At 52.7% G+C, this 20,739-nt stretch overlaps 1 protein-coding gene across 1 annotated transcript; it reads right to left on the bottom strand.

Annotated features, from left to right (window-relative positions):
- Positions 1-1,309: 1,309 nt before the first annotated feature.
- On the bottom strand, positions 1,310-20,485 carry Gpr179 (G protein-coupled receptor 179). Its single transcript, XM_045157878.1, has 12 exons — positions 19,692-20,485; positions 17,586-17,694; positions 15,749-15,836; positions 14,419-14,654; positions 13,588-13,656; positions 12,324-12,433; positions 11,866-12,104; positions 11,575-11,713; positions 10,986-11,091; positions 10,254-10,400; positions 5,570-6,433; positions 1,310-5,473 (listed from the first exon to the last, which is right to left on the bottom strand). Exons 1-12 carry the CDS (start codon positions 20,483-20,485, stop codon positions 1,310-1,312), a joined length of 7,065 nt encoding a protein of 2,354 aa, XP_045013813.1.
- Positions 20,486-20,739: the final 254 nt, after the last annotated feature.

Below are 20,739 nucleotides of genomic sequence, written 5' to 3' on the forward strand. Positions count from 1 at the left end.
CTTGTTCTGTCTTGTCACTTTGGATGTCAGGTGTGGACAGTGATGTTAGAGTGCCTCGTCGTCTCTACTTCAGCAATTAAACAAGATTCATATGAGGAGCCATCAGGCCAAAATGGGAGGTTCCAGTCAAATGACAAGGTCCTTGGACAGGGATATAGCTCAGTGGTAAGAGTGTCTATCAAGTATTTGTGAGGACCTGAGTTCATTCCCCAGCACCACTGGAGGAGGGCAGGGCGGCAAGACAAGGTCTGTGAGGCTTTTCAGACACCTTTTTGAATCTTTTTTTCTTTTTTAATTTTTATTTACTTGTGAAAGAGAAAAAGGCAGATAGAGAGAATGGGTGTGCCAGAGCCTCCACCCACGGCAAACCAACTCCAGCCACATGCGTGGCTTACGTGGATCCTGCACGGTGGAACCTGAGTCCCTTGGCCTTGCAGGCAAGCACCTTCTCCGCTAAACTTTCTCCAACCCTCTTTTTTAAAAATAATTTTATTTATTTATTTGAGGGGGACAAATATATAGAGAAAATGGTCATATCAGAGCCTCTGGACACTGCAAATGAACTCCAGTTGCATGTACCACCTTGTGCATCTGGCGTACTTGGATACTGGGGAATTGAAGCTGGGTCCGTAGGCTTTGCAGGCAAATACCATAACTACTAAGCCATCTTTCCAGCCCATTGAGTCCTTACTTTATTCCAATTTCTCTCCTCTTGAATTATGTGACTTTATGGCTGCCTCTCTGACAGTCCCTGTGTTGCCACTGCCTTGGGTAGACTAAAAAGAACAATTGAGTCTCTCTGTTGTGGGCATTGCTGACTCCCTCTCACTGCTAAGACCTGTACTAAAAAATTTTTTTTTAATTTATTTGCATGTGTGTGTGAGAGAAAGAGTTTGCATATGGGTTTGCCAGGTGCTCTTGCTACTGCAAATGAACTTCAGACACATGCACCGCTTTTTGCATCTGGCTTTACATTGGGTCCTGGGGAATTGAACCTTGGGCCAACAAGCTTTGCAAGCAGTCATCTCCCCAGCATTTTAAGACCTATCTAAACAAGTGATGGCTGTGTCAAATCTCTGGATGGATGGGATTATTCTTTGGAAGCAGAGGGGCCAGCTCAAGCAGAAAGGAAAGAGGTAGAGAGGGTGAGACAGCCCTTAGGCTCTAAGGTGCTCCCTTCTTATACAGTTTCTTTCAGATGGGAAGGGGAAGGAGACAAGTGCTTTTTACTCAGCACTTAGGGAAAACAAGGTTGTAGGAGGGGCCTTGGCTCCTAAAGGCTAGGAATTTGACTTGACCTATGGAGCTGTTATTCCCAGTCCCAAGGATACGCAGGTGGGGGGCTGGGTTCCTCTCCTTGAACCTCTGGAGCCCCTTGTTCTTGGTCATCAGGTAAGAAGGCCTTCTGAGCCTGGGTTTCTTGGAGACTTGACTCTGGAGCTAATTTGGCCCTGAGCTCAAGCCCCAAAGGCCCTTGCTGTTCTCTGACACCTTCTACAGCAAAAGAACTGGGTGGCTTGCTCACCTTAGGGTGGGAGCTCTTGCTTTCTGGAAGGAAGCTATCAAGAGGTCTGTGTGCCAAAAGGCAGAGTGATTTCCCAGGCTCTGTAAGGACATCTGTTTGAGCTGCTGATAAAGCCAGGAGACCAGATTCCTCCGGTGGGGCTCTGGTTTCCTCCCAAGGACAAATGTCTGCCATGGTACCTTTTATTTTATTTCCTTCTGGATCTGTGACTTCCCACTGGCACAGCTCCGCCATTCTGCTCCCTGGGCCGCCTGCTGTGTGGGGCCTGACTGTGGAGTGCTCTGTATCCTGAGGCTCTGTCTGGGAAAAGGGCTCTCCTGACCCTGTGCCTTCCCAGGGACAGACTGTCACTTGCTCACTGTCTAGTTTTGCTGTTGCTTTTGAAAAGTGCCCTTCAGCCCTTCCAGGTCCTTCCTTGGGAGGCATCAGCTCTCCCTGCCCTGGTGACACTTCCTGCAGCTCCTGTTCCAGCCCCTCTGCTGCTCCCAGACTTGCCTCCCAAGGGCAGATCTCAGCTTTGTTGGCAGAGGGAGTCTCTTCTGCTTCCCATGGACACACTTCTGAAACCCTGCCCCCTCCACAGCCTGTTACCTTAGGACTGCCTTTGTTCTCATCAGAAGCACTTGGGGCTGGTTGTGGACACACACTGCCAAAGTCCTGACTCTCCCTGGGACCCAGCTTTCCAGACTCCTCGTTCTGTGGTGTTTTCTGAGCCATTCCTCTGGGCCCTGGTTTTTCAGAGGTCCTTCCCTTCTCCTCCCAAGAGTCTCCCTTTTCAGCCTGCCTCGGTAGCCCTTTCTCTGGGATTCTCCCAGTCACCTCCCAGGGACAGATCTCGGCCTTGGCATTGTTGTCAGGTTGATATGCATCCATATCAGGAGCATCCCATGGACACACCTCAGTGACCCTGCCCCCACCACTGACCAGTGTCTGTGATACGGCTGTAGGTTGGTCAGGGTGACTGTCTAGGTGGGGGGAAGAACCTGCTGGCACCATGCTCTCCCATGGACAGACAGACTGGCGCTCCTTGCATGTTTTCTCCCTATCTTCAATAGTGAATTCTGCTTTCAATGCTGGAGCTTTTCTTTGGGTGGCATCGTCTGGGAGACAGCCTGCCTTTGGGTCTTGTCTCAGGTCTCCCTTGTCTGTTGCCTTATCACTCACTCTCAAGGAATGCCCCTCTGCCACCTGGCTACTAGTGCTGCTGAGTAAATCTGAGACCTCAGGCACTTGAGCAGATGGTTCCCCCAAGTCCTTTTCCTCCCAAGGACAGATAGCTTCTTGTTCCTGTTTTGATCTGCCTTCTCCTGAAGAGGTATGTCTCTTTTCTAGAGTTTTCTCCCTTTGCCCTGCTGATTCATTCCCTACCTCCCTATCCAGTACCTTCCCAGTAGTTCCTTCATTGACCTCCCAGGGACAGATCTGGGATTTTTCATTGGCAGGAACTTCCTCTGCTTCCCAAGGACACACCTCAGCTGGCCTAGAACTGGCATGGTTTGGTTCCTGGAGTACAGCTCTTGGTCTGTCAGTGTCCAGAGTGTCTGAATGCTGAGAGGAACCCCCTTGGCCCAAGCTGTCCCAGGGACAGACCATCTCCTGCTCCAGGGCTGGCCTTTCTGGCTTCCTTGGAGCTGACTGCCCAGGATGAGGATGTGCAGAAACCTGTCCTGTACTGTTTGGAGACTTCCCAGTGGCCTCAGCTCCGGAAGCCCTTTCCTCTCCCGCTTCAGCACCCACTTCCCAAGGACAGACCTTTGCTTTCTCAGCTGTCAGGGTCTCCTCCATGTCCCATGGGCAGATCTCAGCGGCACTGCCTCCCACAACACTTGGCCTCTGGAAAATGGCTTGGGGTCGGTCTGTATTTCGTTGGGGGAAGCCATCAGGGCCCACACTGTCCCAGGGACAAACTGTTTCTTGCTTTTGGCTCTGTTCTTCAGGCTTTTCCCATACTGTGACATCTTGGATTCCTGCTTTTCCAGTCATTTTCTCCTTGTCCTTTGTAGATTCCCCTCCCACGGGTGCATGTTCCGATGTGAAGTCCCTGGCTCTTTCGTCTACTTCCCAAGGACAGATGTCTTCTGTCGAAGGTGCTGCTCGCTTTCCCTCTGGCTTGAGCTCTTCCCAAGGACACGCCTGTGTTGCTTGGCTGCCCCCCTTGCTTAGGAGTTGACTGTCAGCCTTGGATGAGGAATTGTCTGGACATGAGATGGACTTTGCAGGGATTGTGACCTCTGTGGGGCACACTGACTCCTGTGATTCCTGCCCTTGACTGACTGTTGGCCTTGCTTTCACAGTTTGCTCCCCCATCTCTTCTGAGCACCCCTTTCTGGGGGCTTTCTCCTCTCCCTGGAGAGATTCTGCATCTACCCTCCGACTCAGTGTTTCTTTGCCTGTTTGCTCATCACCCAGCTCCCAGGGACAGATCTCCGCTTTCTTACTAGCAGGATTATCTTCTGCTTCCCATGGGCAGACCTCTGCAATGCCGCTGCCCAAGCTCCCCGAGCTTCCTGAGGCCTGAACCGAGACTGCTGAGGGGCCCCGGAAATCTGTACTCTCCCACGGACAAAGAGATGCTAGGTTTCCGCCTAGATTCTGTTCTCTCCAGAAGGTTGCTTTTGGGGGGACTTTTTGTCTTTCTTGGAGGAGTTCCTTCACCCCATGGGCTGGTGTGCCTTCCTTCCCACCACTCACCTCCCATGGGCCCAGCTCTGTCTTGGCAGTGTTGGGTGGACAAGCCTCTGGGTTGTTGGCTTCCCCTGGATGCCTGGTCACATTCCTTACCTCCACACTGCCCACCACCTCACAGCTGCCCTGGCCTCTGTCACAGTCTTGTGGAGCTGACCAAGGAGATGGATTTCCAGGGTCAGCATTCTCCCAGGGACACACTGCCTCCTGGCTCCTGACTAGTCTCTCTGGCTTTTTCCGTGTAATGACAGCCAATCCTTTGGGATCTGACTTCTCTGGGGCTTTCCCCTTCTCTTCCTGGGAGCCACTTAGAGTGCGCCGTGATGCTTGCCGCTCGAGGCCTCCTGCACTCCCCTCCTTCAGGCATATGTTGACCCTGTTGCTACTGTCTGGCTGGCACCTTTCTGACTCGGTGGCTTCCCAAGGGCAAACTTCTGCCACCCTGTGGTCAGTGCTGCCCAAGGGCTGGATGTCAGCTTTGGGCAGTTCTTGACACCCTACAGGGCCTTCATGTGCTTGTTCAATATTTTTGTCCCCAAAAACGTGCCTTAGTGTGGCAAGTGCAGTTTTACTTGTTCTCTCAACTTTGCGCTCCCCTAGACCCTGGGATGTGCTCCTGCTCCTGTCATCTTGTTCTCTGCTGCCCTCCCGGTGGCACACTTGGAGCATTCTGCTGGTCTGGGCATTCTGTTGGTTCTGGAGGGACTCTTCATCATCACAGGGGGCAAGGGCAGCCTGTTTGCTCACTCCCCTGGGCCGGCCTAGCCTGGGAGATCGGGGTGGAGCCCCCACGCCCGCTGCTGCAGCTCTTCCCTTCTCACTCGTGGGGCTGTCCTCCCCGCCCTCCTTCTCCTTGTACGTGCTCCTAGAGCGGGTCAGAGCTTTGATAGCCAGGCCCAGGCTGCGCATGGAGCCCTGCTGCACGGGGGTCTTGAGGCTGTGGGATTTTGAAAAGACCTTGGGTTTGTCGTCCTCCACATCATCAGCTTCCCCATGGACATGCCTGTCCTCTGTGTCCAGCTCACTCTCCCCAGCCCCCTTTTTCTCCACTGCCACAGAGAGGGCCCTCCAGAGCTTGGTGTGAGCTGGGGCAGAGGAGTGGCCGCCTCGCTCTGGCCCTAAGGGGCTTTCCTGGGCCACATTTTCTTTCTTTGCTGGAAGTTCTGCATTCTCCCAGGGGCAGATGAAGGTGAGTAATCTGGGGCTTTGTGGGGTCACTGGGAGCGGTGTCAGGGCAGGAGCGGGGACCGGTGTCAGGGCAGGAGCGGGGACTGGTGTCAGGGCAGGAGCGGGGACTGGTGTCAGGGCAGGAGTGGGGACGGGTGTCAGGGCAGGAACAGGGACCGGGGCTAGAGCTGCCAATGGAGCAGGAGCCAAGGTGGTGGTGGGAGATAGCATTCTTCGCTCTCCCATGCAGGCCCCAGACAGCGCCAAGATGGGCGTGGAGACCTGGTGCCGAATAGGTGGGTGAGGTAGCCTTCTCCCAGCCTCCTCATGAAGCCTCCCAGAAGCGTGAGAGCTGCCCATGCTGCTGCTCTTGGCAGGGGAAGGCGGGGCTGACAGGGGAGCCCCTCGAGCACGTGCCAGCCTCCTGGTCGATGGCCTCCGCACTGGGCTCACCATGGCCATCTCGGCCTTCTTCCGCTCCTCTTTCTCCCTCGCCTGCCGATAGGTCTCCTCCAAATAGGCTTGACTGGCCACAAGCAGAGCCTTTTCCCTGGAGCCAGCCACGACACTTAGTGACTTGTGCAGCGATGTAGGCCGGGCTCTGGGGAGCCGCTCTCCCACTGTCAGGTTGTGGGCACTGGCCGACCTGAAGCCCAGGGCAGGGGGCCCCTCCACCGGCTCTTGATCCTCCCACTGAGAAGCCTTCTTGGACAAGTTCCTCCTCAGCAGAGAGTTGAGAAGAGGCGGGTCCTGCTCCCGGCGGTGGTCATAGGTGCTCCGAGTCTTGCGCAGGGCTGGTGGCCCCTCAGCTTCCTGGAGACTGGAGCTGAGGAGCCGGCGGCGAGAGGAGCCAGGAAGGCTGCTGCGGCTTGGGGAGCCCGAGTCTCTGGAGTGCTGCCGGGCCAGCGCCTCCGGGAACTCTGCCAGGTACCGCATGAAGGAGCGGCCCAGACCCTGGCGTGAGCTGCCCCGCTTCTTGGGCAGGTGAGGATTATTAGCAGCCATTTCTTTGGTCTTGCGGATCTCCAGCTGGGCATAGAGCTTCTTCAGCTCATCCTGCGGGGCGGGAAGGGATGGTGAACAGAGCTGCCTTTGAGATCGCCAGACTGATTGTCCCCTCCGCCCATGTTGAGACTATTTTCTCTGGTGATCTCTTCATCAAGCCGTGTTCCTTTTCTGCTCCTAAAACTTATAGCTTTTGCTTTTTTGGGGGGGGGGAGTTTTGAGGTAGGGTCTCACACTGTAGCTCAGGGCGGCCTTAAGCTCACAGCACTTCTCCTACCTCTACCTCCCGAGTGCTGGGATTAAACGCGTGTGCCACCATGCCCGGCTTGTAATTTACAGCTTAAAAAAAAAAAAAAACTTTATTTGGTGCTGGAGGGATGGCTTAGCGGTTAAGGTGTTTGCCTGCAAAGCCAAAGGACCCAGGTTCGATTCCCCAGGACCCACGTTAGCCAGATGCACAAGGGGGTGCACACATCTGGAGTGGCTGGAGGCCCTGACACGCCCATTCTCTCTCTCTCTCTCTTTTCCATCAATGAATAAATAAATTAAAATATTTAGAAAACAAAAAATCTTATTTGGACTGGAGAGATGGCTTAGCACTTAAAGTGTTTGCCAACGAAGACAAGGACCCAGTTTTGATTCCCCAGAACCCATATAAACTAGATGCACATGGTGGCGCATGTCTGGAATTTATTTATTTGCAAACAGAGGTATGGAGACGGTGAGAATAATAAAGAGAGCAAGGGGGCTGGAGAGATGACTTAGTGATTAAGATGTTTGTCTGCAAAGCCAAAGGACTTCGGTTCAATTCCCCAGGAACCCATGTAAGCCAAATGCACAAGGGGTGCATGTGTCTGGAGTGGCTGGAGGACCTGGCATGCCCATTCTCTCTCTCCCTCTCTCTGCCTCCTTCTTTCTCAAATAAATAAATAAAAATAGAGTTTAAAAAAAAAAAGAGTGAGGGAATGGGTGTACCAGAGCATCTTGCCACTGCAAATGAACACCAGATGCATGCAGTACTTTGTACATCTGGCTTACATGGGTACTAGGGATTTGAACCCTGGCTGTCAGGCTTTGTAAGCAAGTACCTTTAACCACTGAGACATCTCGTCAGCCCTAAACTAACAGCTTATTTTTAAACTTATTTTTTAACTGAGGATGGTCTTAAATTCTTAAATTCACCATTTAGCTGAGGATGGCCTTGAACTCCTGATCCTCCAGCCTCTACTCCTGGGTGCTAGGGTTTAAAAAAGATTTTATTTATTTATATATTAGAATGGGCATGCCAGGGCCTCTAGACACTGCAAATGAACTCCAGACACATGCACCACCTTGTGCATCTGGCTTATGTGGGACCTAGAGAATCGAACCTGCATCCTTAGGTTTTGCAGGCATGTGCTTTAACCACTAAGCCATCTCTCCAGCCCCAGCTTGTTTTTTTTTTTTTTTTTTTTTTTTGTTGTTTTTTGGTTTTTTTTTTCGAGGTAGGGTCTCACTCTGGCCCAGACTGACCTGGAATTCACTATGGAGTCTCAGGATGGCCTTGAACTCACGGCGATCCTCCTACCTCTGCCTCCCAAGTGCTGGGATTAAAGGCGTGCGCCACCATGCCTGGCTCCCAGCTTGTTTTTTTTTAAGATTTATTTTTATTTATTTGTGAGAAAGAGAGAGAGATTGGGTGTGCCAGGACCTCTTGTTGCTGTAAACAGACTTCAGATGCATGTGCCACAGTGTGCATCTGGCTTTACAAGGATGCTGGGGAATTGAACCTAGGCTGGCAAGCTTTGATAGCAAGTGCCTTTAACCACTGAGCAATCTCCCCAGTCCCCAGTTTTTTAAGGCAAATTTTTCTCTATCAGCTGGTCATAATGGCACATGCCTTTAATCTTAGCATCAGGAGGCAGAGGTAGGAGGATGACCATAAATTTGAGACCACCCTAAGACTACATAGTGAATTCCAGGTCAGCCTGGGGAAGAATGAGACCCTACCTTGAAAAAAACAAAGCAAAACAAGAAAAATCTTTTATATCCTAGGTGGTCTTGAACTCATTATGTAACTGAGGATGGTCTTAAATTCACCATTTAGCTGAGGATGGCCTTGAACTCCTGATCCTCCAGCCTCTGCTCCTGGGTGCTAGAGTTCCAGGCCTGGGCCACTGTACCCAGTTTACATGGTGCAAGAGATGAAATTCAGAGCCTTGTGCATGCTAGATAAGTACCAAGCTATATCTCTAGCCCTAAAAACTTTCAAAATACACTCAGCTTTTTTTTTTTTTTTTTTTAGGCAGGGTCTCCCTGTAGCTCAGGCTGACCTGGAACTCACTCTGTAGGCTAATCTGGCCTTGAACTCACAGTGATCCTCTGACCTCAGCCTCCCAAGTGCTGGGATTAAAGGTGTGCACCACCATGCCCAGCTCACTCAGCTTTTGTAAGACCAGTGCCAACCTGGTTCTAACTGGATCTGTTCAGCTCTGAGGGCTCAGAGTACCCTCCCTTCTTTGGGGTACCGTGGTCTCATGGGCATTGACCCACATTAAGACCAGGATCAGAGCTGAGAGTGCTGACACTCAGTGCTCTTTTCTTGACTTCTGTGCCTGTGCATCCTTCAAAGCAATGGTACCTGCTGACCTGTGTGGGCTTCCTTAGAAGATTCTAGGAGGTTGATGGAACTAGTGGAGAGGAAGAATGTTGTATGTTGGTGTAAATACAGGCCTTCTGTGCTCTGGATTTGTCTCCTTGGATAGAGCTGGCATGGGGGTAGCAGATCAGCTTGTGTTCCAGAGAGTGGAGGGCTGATGGAGGCATGGCTATGGATTGGGGTGAGTGGGAGCCCTCAGTTCAGCCTTTGCCAAGAGGACAGCAGAAGACAGGACAGCCAGAGCTAAGAGGGTGAGGAGGAAACTGGTAGAGGAAGTTGGGATGAGGAAGGAACTGGGGGATGTGTAAGACTCCTTGCTTGGCAAGGCTGTAGAGAAGTCAGATGTAGGGAATGGACAAATGATTTCCCAAGATGGCTTCTGGGCTTTAGGTTTTATAAAAACAGAAAAATAAGAGGAAGCCTGTTCTCTCAGTGCAAGCTCGGGGAGAGCTTTCATTCTCCAAGGCCTGCCAGGTCCAGGGAAAGAAAGAAGATGCTGGTAGCCACTCATTGCCTGAACTTCCCAGTCCCACAGCTGTTTCGAGGATCACCAACCATTCTGCTCTGTTGGGCACCACGGGTTTCTTAGTCTGCCCCTGTGATGAAGATATGAGGGACTGAGCATCCACTCTTGGCTGTGCCTTGGCCCAGGATCTGGATTCTGGATTTTTGTTTTTTTTTTTTGAGATTTGTTTTTATTTATTTATTTATTTGAGACAGAGGGAGGGAGAGAGACAGACAGGCAGACAGAGAATGGGCATGTGAACACCAGATGCATGCACTACCATGTGCATCTGGCTTACATGGGACCTGGAGAATTAAACTTGGGTCCTTAGGCTTTGTAGGCATGCACCTTAACTGCTAAGCCATCTCTCTAGCCCTGGATTCTGGATTTTTGGGTTCTTTTCATTTGGGTAGTATGTGTACTGCTTTGGTGGTAAAGAAGGTAGGGACAGTCTTGAGGGGAGGGAAAACTTAAGTGGCCCCCAGCCTGATGGCAGGACAGCAGTGTTCTTCCCAGTTGTTAAAAGCTGATATCAGAGTTGGGCATGGTGGTACACATTTTTAATCCCAGCTCTTGGGAGGCAAAGGTAGGAGGATCACAGTGAGTTCAAGGCCACCCTGAGACTACATAGTGAATTCCAGGTCAGTCTGGGCTACAGTGAGACCCTACCTTGAAGAACAAAACAAAAAAGCTGGTATCAAAGAATCTGAGTAGAGGATGACACCTACCCGAATGTCGCCTGGGTCCAGGCTGCGCTCGCTCCAGACAGAGGCAATGCTGCTGTCAAGGTAGGAGCCTGAGCGTTGCAGGTCCAGCTCGTCCTCATATACCTCGTCCAAGATCTCCTCCCGGGGAGGTGCCCCCGGCTTCCAGAACTGGCCCGGACAGGTTCATGTGGGGGAAGAAGACTCATCATGGCACCCTGTCCACTCTGACCCACATCTCCCCTGTAGGATTTCCTTACTTGTGATTCTTTATCCCTTTCCTGGTTTGGAATTCTAGGGGTTCATGGAGTTTTTTTATTTTATTTACTTATTTGCACTGTGTGTGTGTGTGTGTGTGTACATGCCAGGGTTTCTTGCCACTGAAGATGAATGCCTGTCCAGCTGTATGTGGGCACCGGGGTGCCTTTAGCCTCTGTGCCATCTCCCAAGCTCTCTATTTCTCTAAGAGACTAGGGTGATGATGTCCCAAGTCATGGCCTTCAGCTCCCCATCTGTCTGAACAGCTCCCCACATTCTCAGAGTTCACAAAATATGTTAAAAGGACTGCCTCCATTTCTAGCACTATTTCCCTTGCTCAGGAGCTAGCAGCAAGGAATCGTAAACCCCCCCACCCCCACTCATTCACCCCAACACCGTCTGTCATTTTTTCCCCCTGATCTGGAGGGGCAGTGAGGTGGCAGCAGGTCCCTTACCATGGGGCTGGGGACTGCTTCATGCAGGACACGAAGACCTCACCTTAGGGATGAAGATCAGAGCCAGTGTGGCTGTGACTGTGCTGTGGGTGTGGAGGAAGAAGAGGAGAAGCGTCCAGTCTGGGTGCAGGGAGGGAACCAGCGCAAACCTGAGGCCGAGCGAGGTAGGTGGGTGAGAACAGCAGCCTGCCTCACCCCCTGGCCACAGCCCTGAGGAGGGCTCTCCCTGTAGTAGGTGTAACCTCAGGGCTCATGCCAATCCCTGCCTCTAGGAAGCCCTCCGGGTCTGCTCCCCCTTGTCTCCTCGGCCTAGCTGACAGTACATTTCACTGTGAGTTGATCCTGCCTCCCCCACAGGGCAAGGCCCGTGAGCCCGCAGCGAGCCTTCTGCTCTGAGGCTCTGCTCTGAAGTGAGGAAGGAGGCAGAGAGAAGGAAGGGTGCCAGAGGCTTAGGTACAGGACAGGAAGTAGGAATGGGGCATGCTTCCTCTTGTGGGCTGGGGGCCTTCCTAGTGAGATGCGGGATGTGGGGCGATTTCCCTTCTCTGCTGTGGCAGTGTTGCAGGGGTCACTGTGGGGGGAAGGAGCAGCGCTGGCGTGGGAGGAGCCCTGGGCAGGTGGGCTGCTCTCACCTGGCCGTGTGGAAGGCAGCGGAGAGCAGCAGCTCATTGTGCAGGGCAATGCTCATGTAGCGTGGCTCATGGAAAGCAGAGGGGACAGCCCTGGTGGCATAGCAGAGGAAGCTGCCCCAGCAGAGCAGCAGCATTTCCGCTGTGGGAAAGGAGGGAGAGCGTGGTACCATGTCAGTGTGCTGGAGGGGATGCGCCTGGAAACCTAGCACAGGAGGACCCCTACCCCCCCCACCCCCGACGGGCAGCCCAAGGCCAGAGGGAGAGGGACTGGGCCCAACACAAACAGCTCACCCACAACCATCATGTAATCCCAGCGGTCATGGTGGCAGAGGTAGAAGTGACGGCCAGTAGGAGTGTGGCCTCGGGTCACCAGAGGCATGTGCTGGCTTCCTTGTTCCAGGACGCCTGCCGTCCACACCATCAGGAAGCCCAGTACCAGCAATAGGAGCAGCCCCAGGCGCCGCAGCAGCTGCCCACTGCTGGGATGTGGGCCCCGCTGGGCCGTTCGCGACAGAAACAGCTGCAGTACTCTGTAGGGGTGAGGGTGCACGCGGAAGCGTACGAGTCCTGCTGCCCACCTTCCCCCAGAATTACATGGAGGGTGCAGGCTTGGTAAAGGCAGTGCGATGAGGCCAGGCTTTGGGGCACAAGAGAAAGTGGTCTGGCTTTGAAAAATTCCACTGTACAAATCAGCTAGGTGGCCTGGGATCACCACAGTGATGTCAAGACCTGCCCAGAGCTCTCCCTACCTGTATAGCTTCAGTGTAATGGTTCCATAGACGGTGGCAAAACCCAGCAGCCGCACCCAGCGAAGAGCGATGCAGCGGAACACACTGGGCTTGAAGTACAGGATGAAGACCTGATTGGGGGTGGGGAGAGGGAAAGAGCTGCTCTCCACTGTACTTGTGCTCTGTGCTAGGCCCGTGCCAGGCACCTGGCTCATCTCAGCAGCCCTGCAACAGAAGCATCATTACCTCCGAGCTGCAGAAGAGCAGCTTGAGGGCTGGAGAGATGGCTTAGTGGTTAAGGTGCCTGCCTGAGAAGCCTAAGGACCCAGGTTTGATTCTCTAGGTCCCATGTAAGCCGGATGCCCATGGTGGTGCATGCATCTGGAGTTTGTTTGCAGTGGTTAGAGACCCTGGTGTGCCCATTCTCTCTCTCTCTCTCTCTCACCCCCTCCCTCCCTCCCTCTCTCTCCCCCCTCTCTGTCTCAAATAAATAAAAATAAAGAAAAAATTTTTTTAAAAAAGAGCGGCTTGATTATCTTGGAAGTCGGGTAACTTGTCTTAAATCACACAGTGGGTCATGGAGCTCTCAAGCCTGGGGAGCCATTTGGCTCCAGAGCTCACAAGGCCAGCCTGCCATTTGTGGGCATTTGAAGTTGCTGAATCTTCTCAAGAAGGCAGAGAGGGCTGGAGAGATGGCTCAGCGGTTAAGCGCTTGCCTGTGAAGCCTAAGGACCCCGGTTCAAGGCTCGGTTCTCCAGGTCCCACGTTAGCCAGATGCACAAGGGGGCGCACGCGTCTGGAGTTCGTTTGCAGAGGCTGGAAGCCCTGGCGCGCCCATTCTCTCTCTCTCCCTCTATCTGTCTTTCTCTCTGTGTCTGTCGCTCTCAAATAAATAAATAAAAAATGACCAAAAAAAATTTTTTTAAATAAAAATAAATAAAAAATAAAAAAAAAGAAGGCAGAGAATGGGGGGCTGGCGAGATTGCTCAGTGGTTAAGGCATTTGCCTGCAAAGCCTAACGACCCGAGGTTCAGTTCTCCAGTACCCACATAAAGCCAGCTGCATGAAGTGGTGCTTGCATCTGGAGTTCCTTTGCAGCAGCTGGATGCCCTGGTGCACCTGTTCTCTCTATCTTTCTTCTCTTTCTGTCTCTCTCTGCTTGCAAATTATATATACTTATTTATTTAAAAGAAAAGGAAGGCCAAGAAGGATTCTGGAGTTTGGAGGGTGGTGGCTAAATGCTTGGGGATACCAGGAAGAAGGGCCAGCTGCTGACCACACTCACAGGAAAATAGAGCAGCAGGGATCCAAACAGGATGGCTTCCAGCAGGACAACTCCAGATGCCCGGATCCTCTGTGAGAGCAGCGAAGAAAGAGGTTTATGAGCAGGATGGGGCAGGCACCAAACCTACAGGATGGTGCTGGAGAGTCTTAGGCCTGTCTGAGGGGTCACACTGACCCTGGGCCTCACCCCACAATTTGAGTTCTGTGCTCTGTCTACAGCCAGCCCTCTATCCCCACCTCTGCTCTAGCCACACCGGCACCAAGGGCTACCTTGGGCTCACATCACAGGTTGGTGGAGCTGGAAAGGGCTTCTGACACTCCTTCAAGTTTTGGATCACACTGCACCCTGGACTAGCATAGGATGCCTCTTCTCTGCCCAGTAAACATCCAGTTAACCTTCAAGCTTAGCTTCTATGTCTCTTTTTTTTCCAGGAAGTTTTTCCAGTGCCATCCCAGGCAGGATAATTGGGTCCCTTCTCTGAGCTTCCCCAGTACCTATCAGCACCTTTACTCTGGTCCCTGTGTCAATGTGTCATATTGGTCATATGGACTTCCCCCATGACACACAGAGTTCCACAGGGGTCCAGGTCACTTCTCCTTAGGGACTGTCTACTGCACTGTTGCACGCAGAGCAGATAGCCAACTAGCGTGTGTTGAGGTGAACCCGAAACCTTCATGTTGCAGATGAGGAAACTAAGTCTAAAGTGGAGAGGTCATTGCCTAATGTCACGCAGAGAGTGGCAGAAGAAAGATTGGCACCATCCAACCAAGACTCGGGTCTTTAGTTGAGGCGGGCATGTGCGTGCACAGGAGACATACATGGCCTACTTGCCTTGCTCCCACGGCAGCGGTAGGCAACCAGCATGCTCAGGAAGACAGCCAGCATGCAGCAGGCCTGACAGGCCAGCACTGCTGCCCGCAGTGCCAGGGCCTCCTCCACCAGGCAAGGCGTGGCATCCATGCAGCTAGTGCAGCCCTCAGGACATGGCTGGCACCGCAGCATCTTCCCTGAGCTGCCTTTCAGGGACCCAAATTGCCTGGCAGTCTGAGTGGCACTCTCCTCTAACCCTAGAAAGAACAAGATGGGGGCCAGAGAGATGGCTTCAGAGGTTAAAGGTGCTTGCTTACAACGTCTGATGGCCCAGGCTTGATCCCCCAGTCCCTACATAAGGCCAGTTGTACAAAGTAGCACAAGTGTCTGCAGATCATTTGCCATGGCAGGAAGCCCTAGTGTGCCCATTCTCTTCCCTCCTCTCCTCTTTCAAGTAAACGTTAAAGAAAAAGATGGGTGAAAGGAATGGCCCTTAATTGGAGCCTCCTAACATCTTAGCTTTTGATCCTAATGGCTACACTGTCCTCATGTGGTCCCAGAGATAAGGGGCCATGTCCCAGGAAGGGCAGGGTAACAGGAAGAGGCAATACCAGGCAACTTTTGTCACACCTTCAGGTTTTGGTTCATTCTTCAAATGGCCCTGCTGGCCTCTCCTGCATTCTCTCTCCATTTATTTATTTATTTATTTATTTATTTATTTATTTATTTATTTATTTTTGAGGTTGGGTCTTACTCTGTAGCTCAGGCTAGCCTGGAATTCAGTATGTAGTCTCAGGGTGGCCTCGAAGTCACAGTGATCCACCTACCTCCAACTCCTAAATGCTGGGATTAAAGGCGTGCGCCACCATGCCTGGCTTTATTTATTTTCAAGGTAGGTTCTCACTATGGCTCAGGGTTGGCCTGGTACTCACTTTGTAGTCCTAGGGATGCCTCTCCAGGGCTAAGATGCTAGGTGTGTACCACCAAGCCCGGCTTTTATGTGAATGCTGAGGATCCAAACTCAAGTCTTCTTGCTTGCATGGGAAACACTTTACTGGCTGAGCCATCTCCCCAGCCCCTTTCTTGTTTTATGTTATCTTCTGTCATCTATCTATCACAGGCATATATTTTAGACAAGGTCTCACTGGGTAGCCCAGGCTGGCCTCAAAGTCATAGCAGTCCTCTGGCCTTTCCTCCCGAGTGTTGGGGTTACAGGTGTGCGCCACCATAGCTGGCCTGTGAGTCTTTACCTTCTGCCCTTGCCCCACAAGTTTCCTCCCAAGGTCTCTCCCAGTCTGCTTTTCTTCCCCAGATGCTCCCTCCCAACCAACCCCTCACCACACTTACATACCCCCAGAGCCACTTGCCCCAAAGAATCCAGGTCTGCAGTGGCAGAGGTAGCGGCCAAGGACAAAGCCCTGACTCTCCAGGGGGACACACTGTGGGGACAACAAACGACATGGGGTTTTATGGTGCCTTTCTCTAGAACAGCTTTCCCTGCTGAGAAGAGCTCCCTCCTTCCATAGCTTCTGAATCTAAACTAGGGGATACCACCTGGCACTCTCCCCTAGCCCTTGCAGAACCCACCCTCCGTGGAAACTTCCCTGCCTCCTGCTGTCGCTTCTTTCCAGGAGACCCTAAGCAGCACGCATCACCCTTTTGTTCAGATTGGCAGGAGCCTCGTGTCCTATTTCCCGCTGCTCAGCTGTTGCTAGGGGTGGAGGTATTAGAGGAGGTGGAGATAGAACTCGGGGCCCAATCATACTTTGTGTGTCTACATGCTGGTTCAGAGCCTCCCTCCTTGGCACACAGGTGAGTTGAAAAGGCTCCCATGGAGTGGCAACTTCCCCCATTTGGAGCCATCTGGCTTTGGCACAGGATTACTTTCCCCAGCCCTAATGCCAAGCTAATGCCAGGTTGGTGGGGTGCCAAGGCCAGCTCTTTATTCCACTTCCTCCCATTGATGTTTGCTCAGCGGGAGGCAGCAGGCCTCAGGGCCCCCGGCAGGGAAGCTGAGCTTGTGAGTGTGGCGGGATCACTTGCAGGGAATTGCTGAAAGCAGTCATCAGTGAGGCAAAGGAAGGCGTATCACCTATGGGAGATTTGCTATCAAGCCTCTCAAGGGTTAGCGTTCTGCAGGTGGAACTGAGGCCCAGCTTCCCCTCTTGCCTGCATCACTGGAATGTGGTCTGCACAGTCAGACAGACATAATATGGCTGAGTTTAAAAAAGGGAATGGAAACTGGGTATGGTGGGGCACACCTTTAACCTCAGCACTCAGGAGGCAGAGGTAGGAGGATTGCTGTGAGTTTGAGGCCAGTCTGAGACTACAGAATGAGTTCCAGGTCAGCCTGGGCGAGAGTGAGACCCTACCTTGAAAAAAAAAAAGTGAGTAGAGTGCAAGCTCTTCATTCAAGAGGCCTTGGGTTCAATCCTTCGGTCCCAGCACCAAAGGAAAAAACAAAAAAGGTCAGTGGGGCCCTTCTCTATCACTGCACTTCTAGCTTCAAACCCATGAGGAGAGATAGGGCCACCTGAGCCCAGAGCAGCACGCAGTTCCCTTAACTGCCAATTTGCTGGAGGACCTGGCTTCATGCAGCTTGGGAATGCCTCCGCAGTTGGAGTGGCAGTAGCGTGAACAGGCTCTGTGGCCCCCGTCAGTGTTGGGTTTGAGGCTGTCCGTGTGCTCACGTCATTCTGATGCACCAGTGCCTGGCTTTGATTCTGCATCTAGCCTGGAGTCCATCATCTTCACCAGTCCCGGACCTTTTCACGCTTCTCCCACACCCCAACCAGAAATCCCAGTGATTTCAACAAACACTAATCCTTTGTGGGCCACGAGGAACTCAGAGCTATGCTGACGGGGAAACATGAGGCCCAAGGACGGGAAGAAGAGGAATAACCGGGGCTCAGAAGGGATCCTAAGGAGGGGGTCGTGGAGCACTAAGCCCCAGCAAGGAGGGCAGGCAGGGAGGCACACGGAGACAGCTTTCTCGGGTGGGGTGAGAGGCACTGTGTAGACTTCACTTTACAAAAGCCTGTCGTTTCATCTCTGCCAGTCACTAGGGGCTCATCTGAAATCCAGAGAGGCTGCAGTGTCTTTGTCAGCTGCTCCTGGGAACTGGACAGTGGCAGAGGTAGGAGAAGGCGAGGGAGGCGGTGCCCAGCGGGCCCAAAACTTATCCTTACCTGAGTGCTGTTGAGATCACACAGATGTGTGTTTGAGTACCAGCCTGGGCTGCTGGCACACTGATTGATGTCCACATTCTGGAGGTCAATGTCCATCTGCACCTGCCCCCTAGGGCAGGAAATTGGCAGTTAGAGGCACGGTGATAAAAGTGGATATGCATCCTTGGGCACTGGATTATAGTCCAATGGAGTCAGCAAGTTTGAGCGCAGTGGCTGCCATATAGCAGGAGGGCAATTGTGCATTTCATTTCCCTCGTGTCTCTGCCCTGTATCTGGGGCAACACCCCCCTCCTTCCTACACACCGTTGTTCCCTACCTTTGTACTTCTCAACATCCTATCATTTTCAGGTTTTCCTCAAGGGGGACAGGAAAGAGGAATGTCAAGACAAGCAGGAGGGCTTAATGGTTAAAGTGCTTGCCTGCAAAGCCAAAAGACTTCCGTTTGATTCCCCAGGACCCACATAAAGCTGGATGCTCAAGGTGGCACATGCGTCTGGAATTTGTTTGCAGTGGCCGGAGGGCCTGGTGCGCCCATTCTCTCTCTCTTTCTCAAATAAATAAATGAAAATAAACCGGGTGTGGTGGCACGCACCTTTAATCCCAGCAGTCAGGAGGCAGAGGTAGGAGGATTGCTGTGAGTTCAAGGCCACTGTGAGACTACATAGTTAATTCCAGGTCAGCCTGTACCAAAGTGAGACCCTACCTCAAAAAACCAAAATAATAATAATAATAATAATAAATATATATTATAAAACAAGCCAGGTGTGGTGGCACACGCCTTTAATCCCAGCACTTGGGAGGCAGAAGTAGGAGGATTGTTGTGAATTCAAGGCCACCCTGAGACTACATAGTGAATTCCAGGTCAGCCTGGACTAGTGTGAGACCTTACCTCAAAAAAAAAAAAAAAAAAGCAGGGTCCAGAGACAGGGCTCTAATGATCAGTCTGAAAGGGGTTTTTCCCGCTGCACGTCTGTACAGGACACACACAGCTCAGTGCTTAACCACCTCCTCCCTCTGCCCAAGCCAGACTTGCACTGACTGCAGCGAAGCAGGAATGGAATGGAGAAGCCCTGCTCTGACTGAGTGGGGAGAGCTCTGGCCAGGAGCCAGGCTGCCTGCTTGCAAGGAGGAGCCCTGCTGGGAACAATGCACGGGGACACAGAGCTAGAAGAGTAACGCTGATTGCCTGCGGATGCCTGGCAGTGTGCTGCCCACTTCTCCATAGGCCTCCTGACCCTTTACTGTAGCTGAGGGAGACTCAGTTCCTCGAGGAACCGGGAGCACAAGCTCTGGGTCAGGGAAAGCTGGGCAGTGGGGCCTGCTCCATGTAAGAACGTGTATGCTGGGAATGACTCTGGGGACCAAGCCAACTCCTGGACAGAAAGGGTGTCGGTTCCAAGCCCCTGCCAAGGACTTTTTCTTCTCCTAGGGAAGTCTCCTAGAATGCTCACGTGGCTCCTTTGAGAAGCCAGTGCTTGGATTGTCACTGTCATCCATGCCAAGCCCTCTCCTGCCGCTCAGATCTACTCCTCAGAACTGACAGCCAGGACCTACGCCTGTCTCTACCACTTACTCTCACCTACAATGTGCCTGCTTCTAGATGTGTGCCTGCCTACGCGAATATGCACATGCTTGCAGACATTCCCTCACATGCTTAAGCATATAAACACAAGTAGACACTTAGGGTAAGCATGGTGTCTCACACCTGTAATCCCAGCTTTCAGGAGGTAGAGGCAGGAGGATGAGGAGTCCAAAAGCCAACCTTGGCTACATAGTGAGTTTCAGACCAGCCTGGTTCATAAAACCAAACCAAAACAAAATAAAACAAAAGACCCAAGCCAATAGGTACTAAGATAAAGATGTGTAAATGGGCTGATTCTTACATTGCATGCACCCTCACACCTGTGTGCATTAACAGATAGTTACAGATTCCCAGAGCTGGCTGCAGATACACACAGCTGAATGTATGTATATATATTCACACATCTGTGCCCCTCAGACATACACATGTTCTTGCCAAATGCTCCATGCATAGTAGAGCAGACTTGCAACCCCCACACTCCCACACCCTCATAAATCCACGAAATCCTGCCCAAACCCACTTACCTAACCTCTGGGCTTAGATCTGGCTTGAGCCCATAGAAGGTAGCTGAGAGTGTTACCAGCCAGCCGGGCCGGAGCCGGCCATCCTGGCATTCCAAGAAGGGAGGAGACAGCCTCACCTGCTGGATGTCCCCCACATATCCATCCCCCCGTGGCCACTTGGGGCTGTCGAGGCTCCTTAGGTCATTTGTCAGCACCCGCTTCTGCAGCGTAGGACTGTCCGGATCCTCTGGTGGACTCCCCTCCTGTACCCTGTTCCCAGACAAGTCCTGAAGAATGGTCTCCTCCCCCATCCGGGTGGCCTGCAGGGCCAGCTGAAGGTGACTGGCCCCCGGTGGAGGGTTAAAGGTCAGCAAAGCTCGGTAGGCCCTTGGGTCCCCCTCAGCCACGCTGCGGACCAGTGCCTGGTACCACTCCACATCTTCCTCCACACTGGATTCACGTATGTCGTTGGCTTGCAGCAGCATGTTGAGAAAATTGGCCGCCTGGGCAAGGGTACCCGCTGCCCTCTGCAGCACAGCGGGGAGCCCTGGTCTGCCTTCTGCCCCGTGAGCTTCGTAGCGCTTACTGCAATTGGCTCCCAACAGCCGTTGGGCATCTCCGGAGTAGAGAAAAGCCAGGGCTGCCTCAGCTCCCTGAGGGGGAGCCCACGTTGGCCCGGGTCCTGGCTTGGCTTGGGAGGCCATCACGGGCAAAGAGCGAAGGGGTCTTGGACCCCCCAGAGCCCAGCCACAGAGGAAACAAGAAGCCAGAAGTGCCCACGCGGGAGAAGGCATGACCACTGCCCTGCTGCCCATCCGCGGGCAGTTTTCTGGACCCTGGGGTCCGGGATACCTGGAGGACTGGGGCAGCTCAGGAGAGCGCAGTCAGAGGCTGGCTGCGGTGGGTCTCCATGCCTCCTCTTTCTTCTTTCTCTCATCTGTGTTTTCGTTTTCCCCCTCTCTCTAACGTCATCAGCTAGCTTCTGGTCTGAGGGCCCTGCCCCTCCTCCCTCAGGATGCCCCCCCCCCAACCCTCTTAATCCTGACATACTACTCTTTCCTCTCCCTCT

The sequence above is a fragment of the Jaculus jaculus genome, chromosome 9 (genome assembly GCF_020740685.1).
Source record: "Jaculus jaculus isolate mJacJac1 chromosome 9, mJacJac1.mat.Y.cur, whole genome shotgun sequence".
NCBI lineage: Eukaryota > Metazoa > Chordata > Mammalia > Rodentia > Dipodidae > Jaculus > Jaculus jaculus.

Excerpts from the sequence above, each read along its gene's own strand:
- Gpr179 (XM_045157878.1), bottom strand. The coding sequence starts at position 20,485 with ATGGGCAGCAGGGCAGTGGTCATGCCTTCTCCCGCGTGGGCACTTCTG. Across the intron at positions 17,695-19,691 it reads GATCTAAGCCCAGAGGTTAG|GGGGCAGGTGCAGATGGACA; the intron begins GTAAGTGGGTTT and ends TTCCTGCCCTAG. Across the intron at positions 10,401-10,985 it reads CTCTGATCTTCATCCCTAAG|TTCTGGAAGCCGGGGGCACC; the intron begins GTGAGGTCTTCG and ends TGTCCGGGCCAG.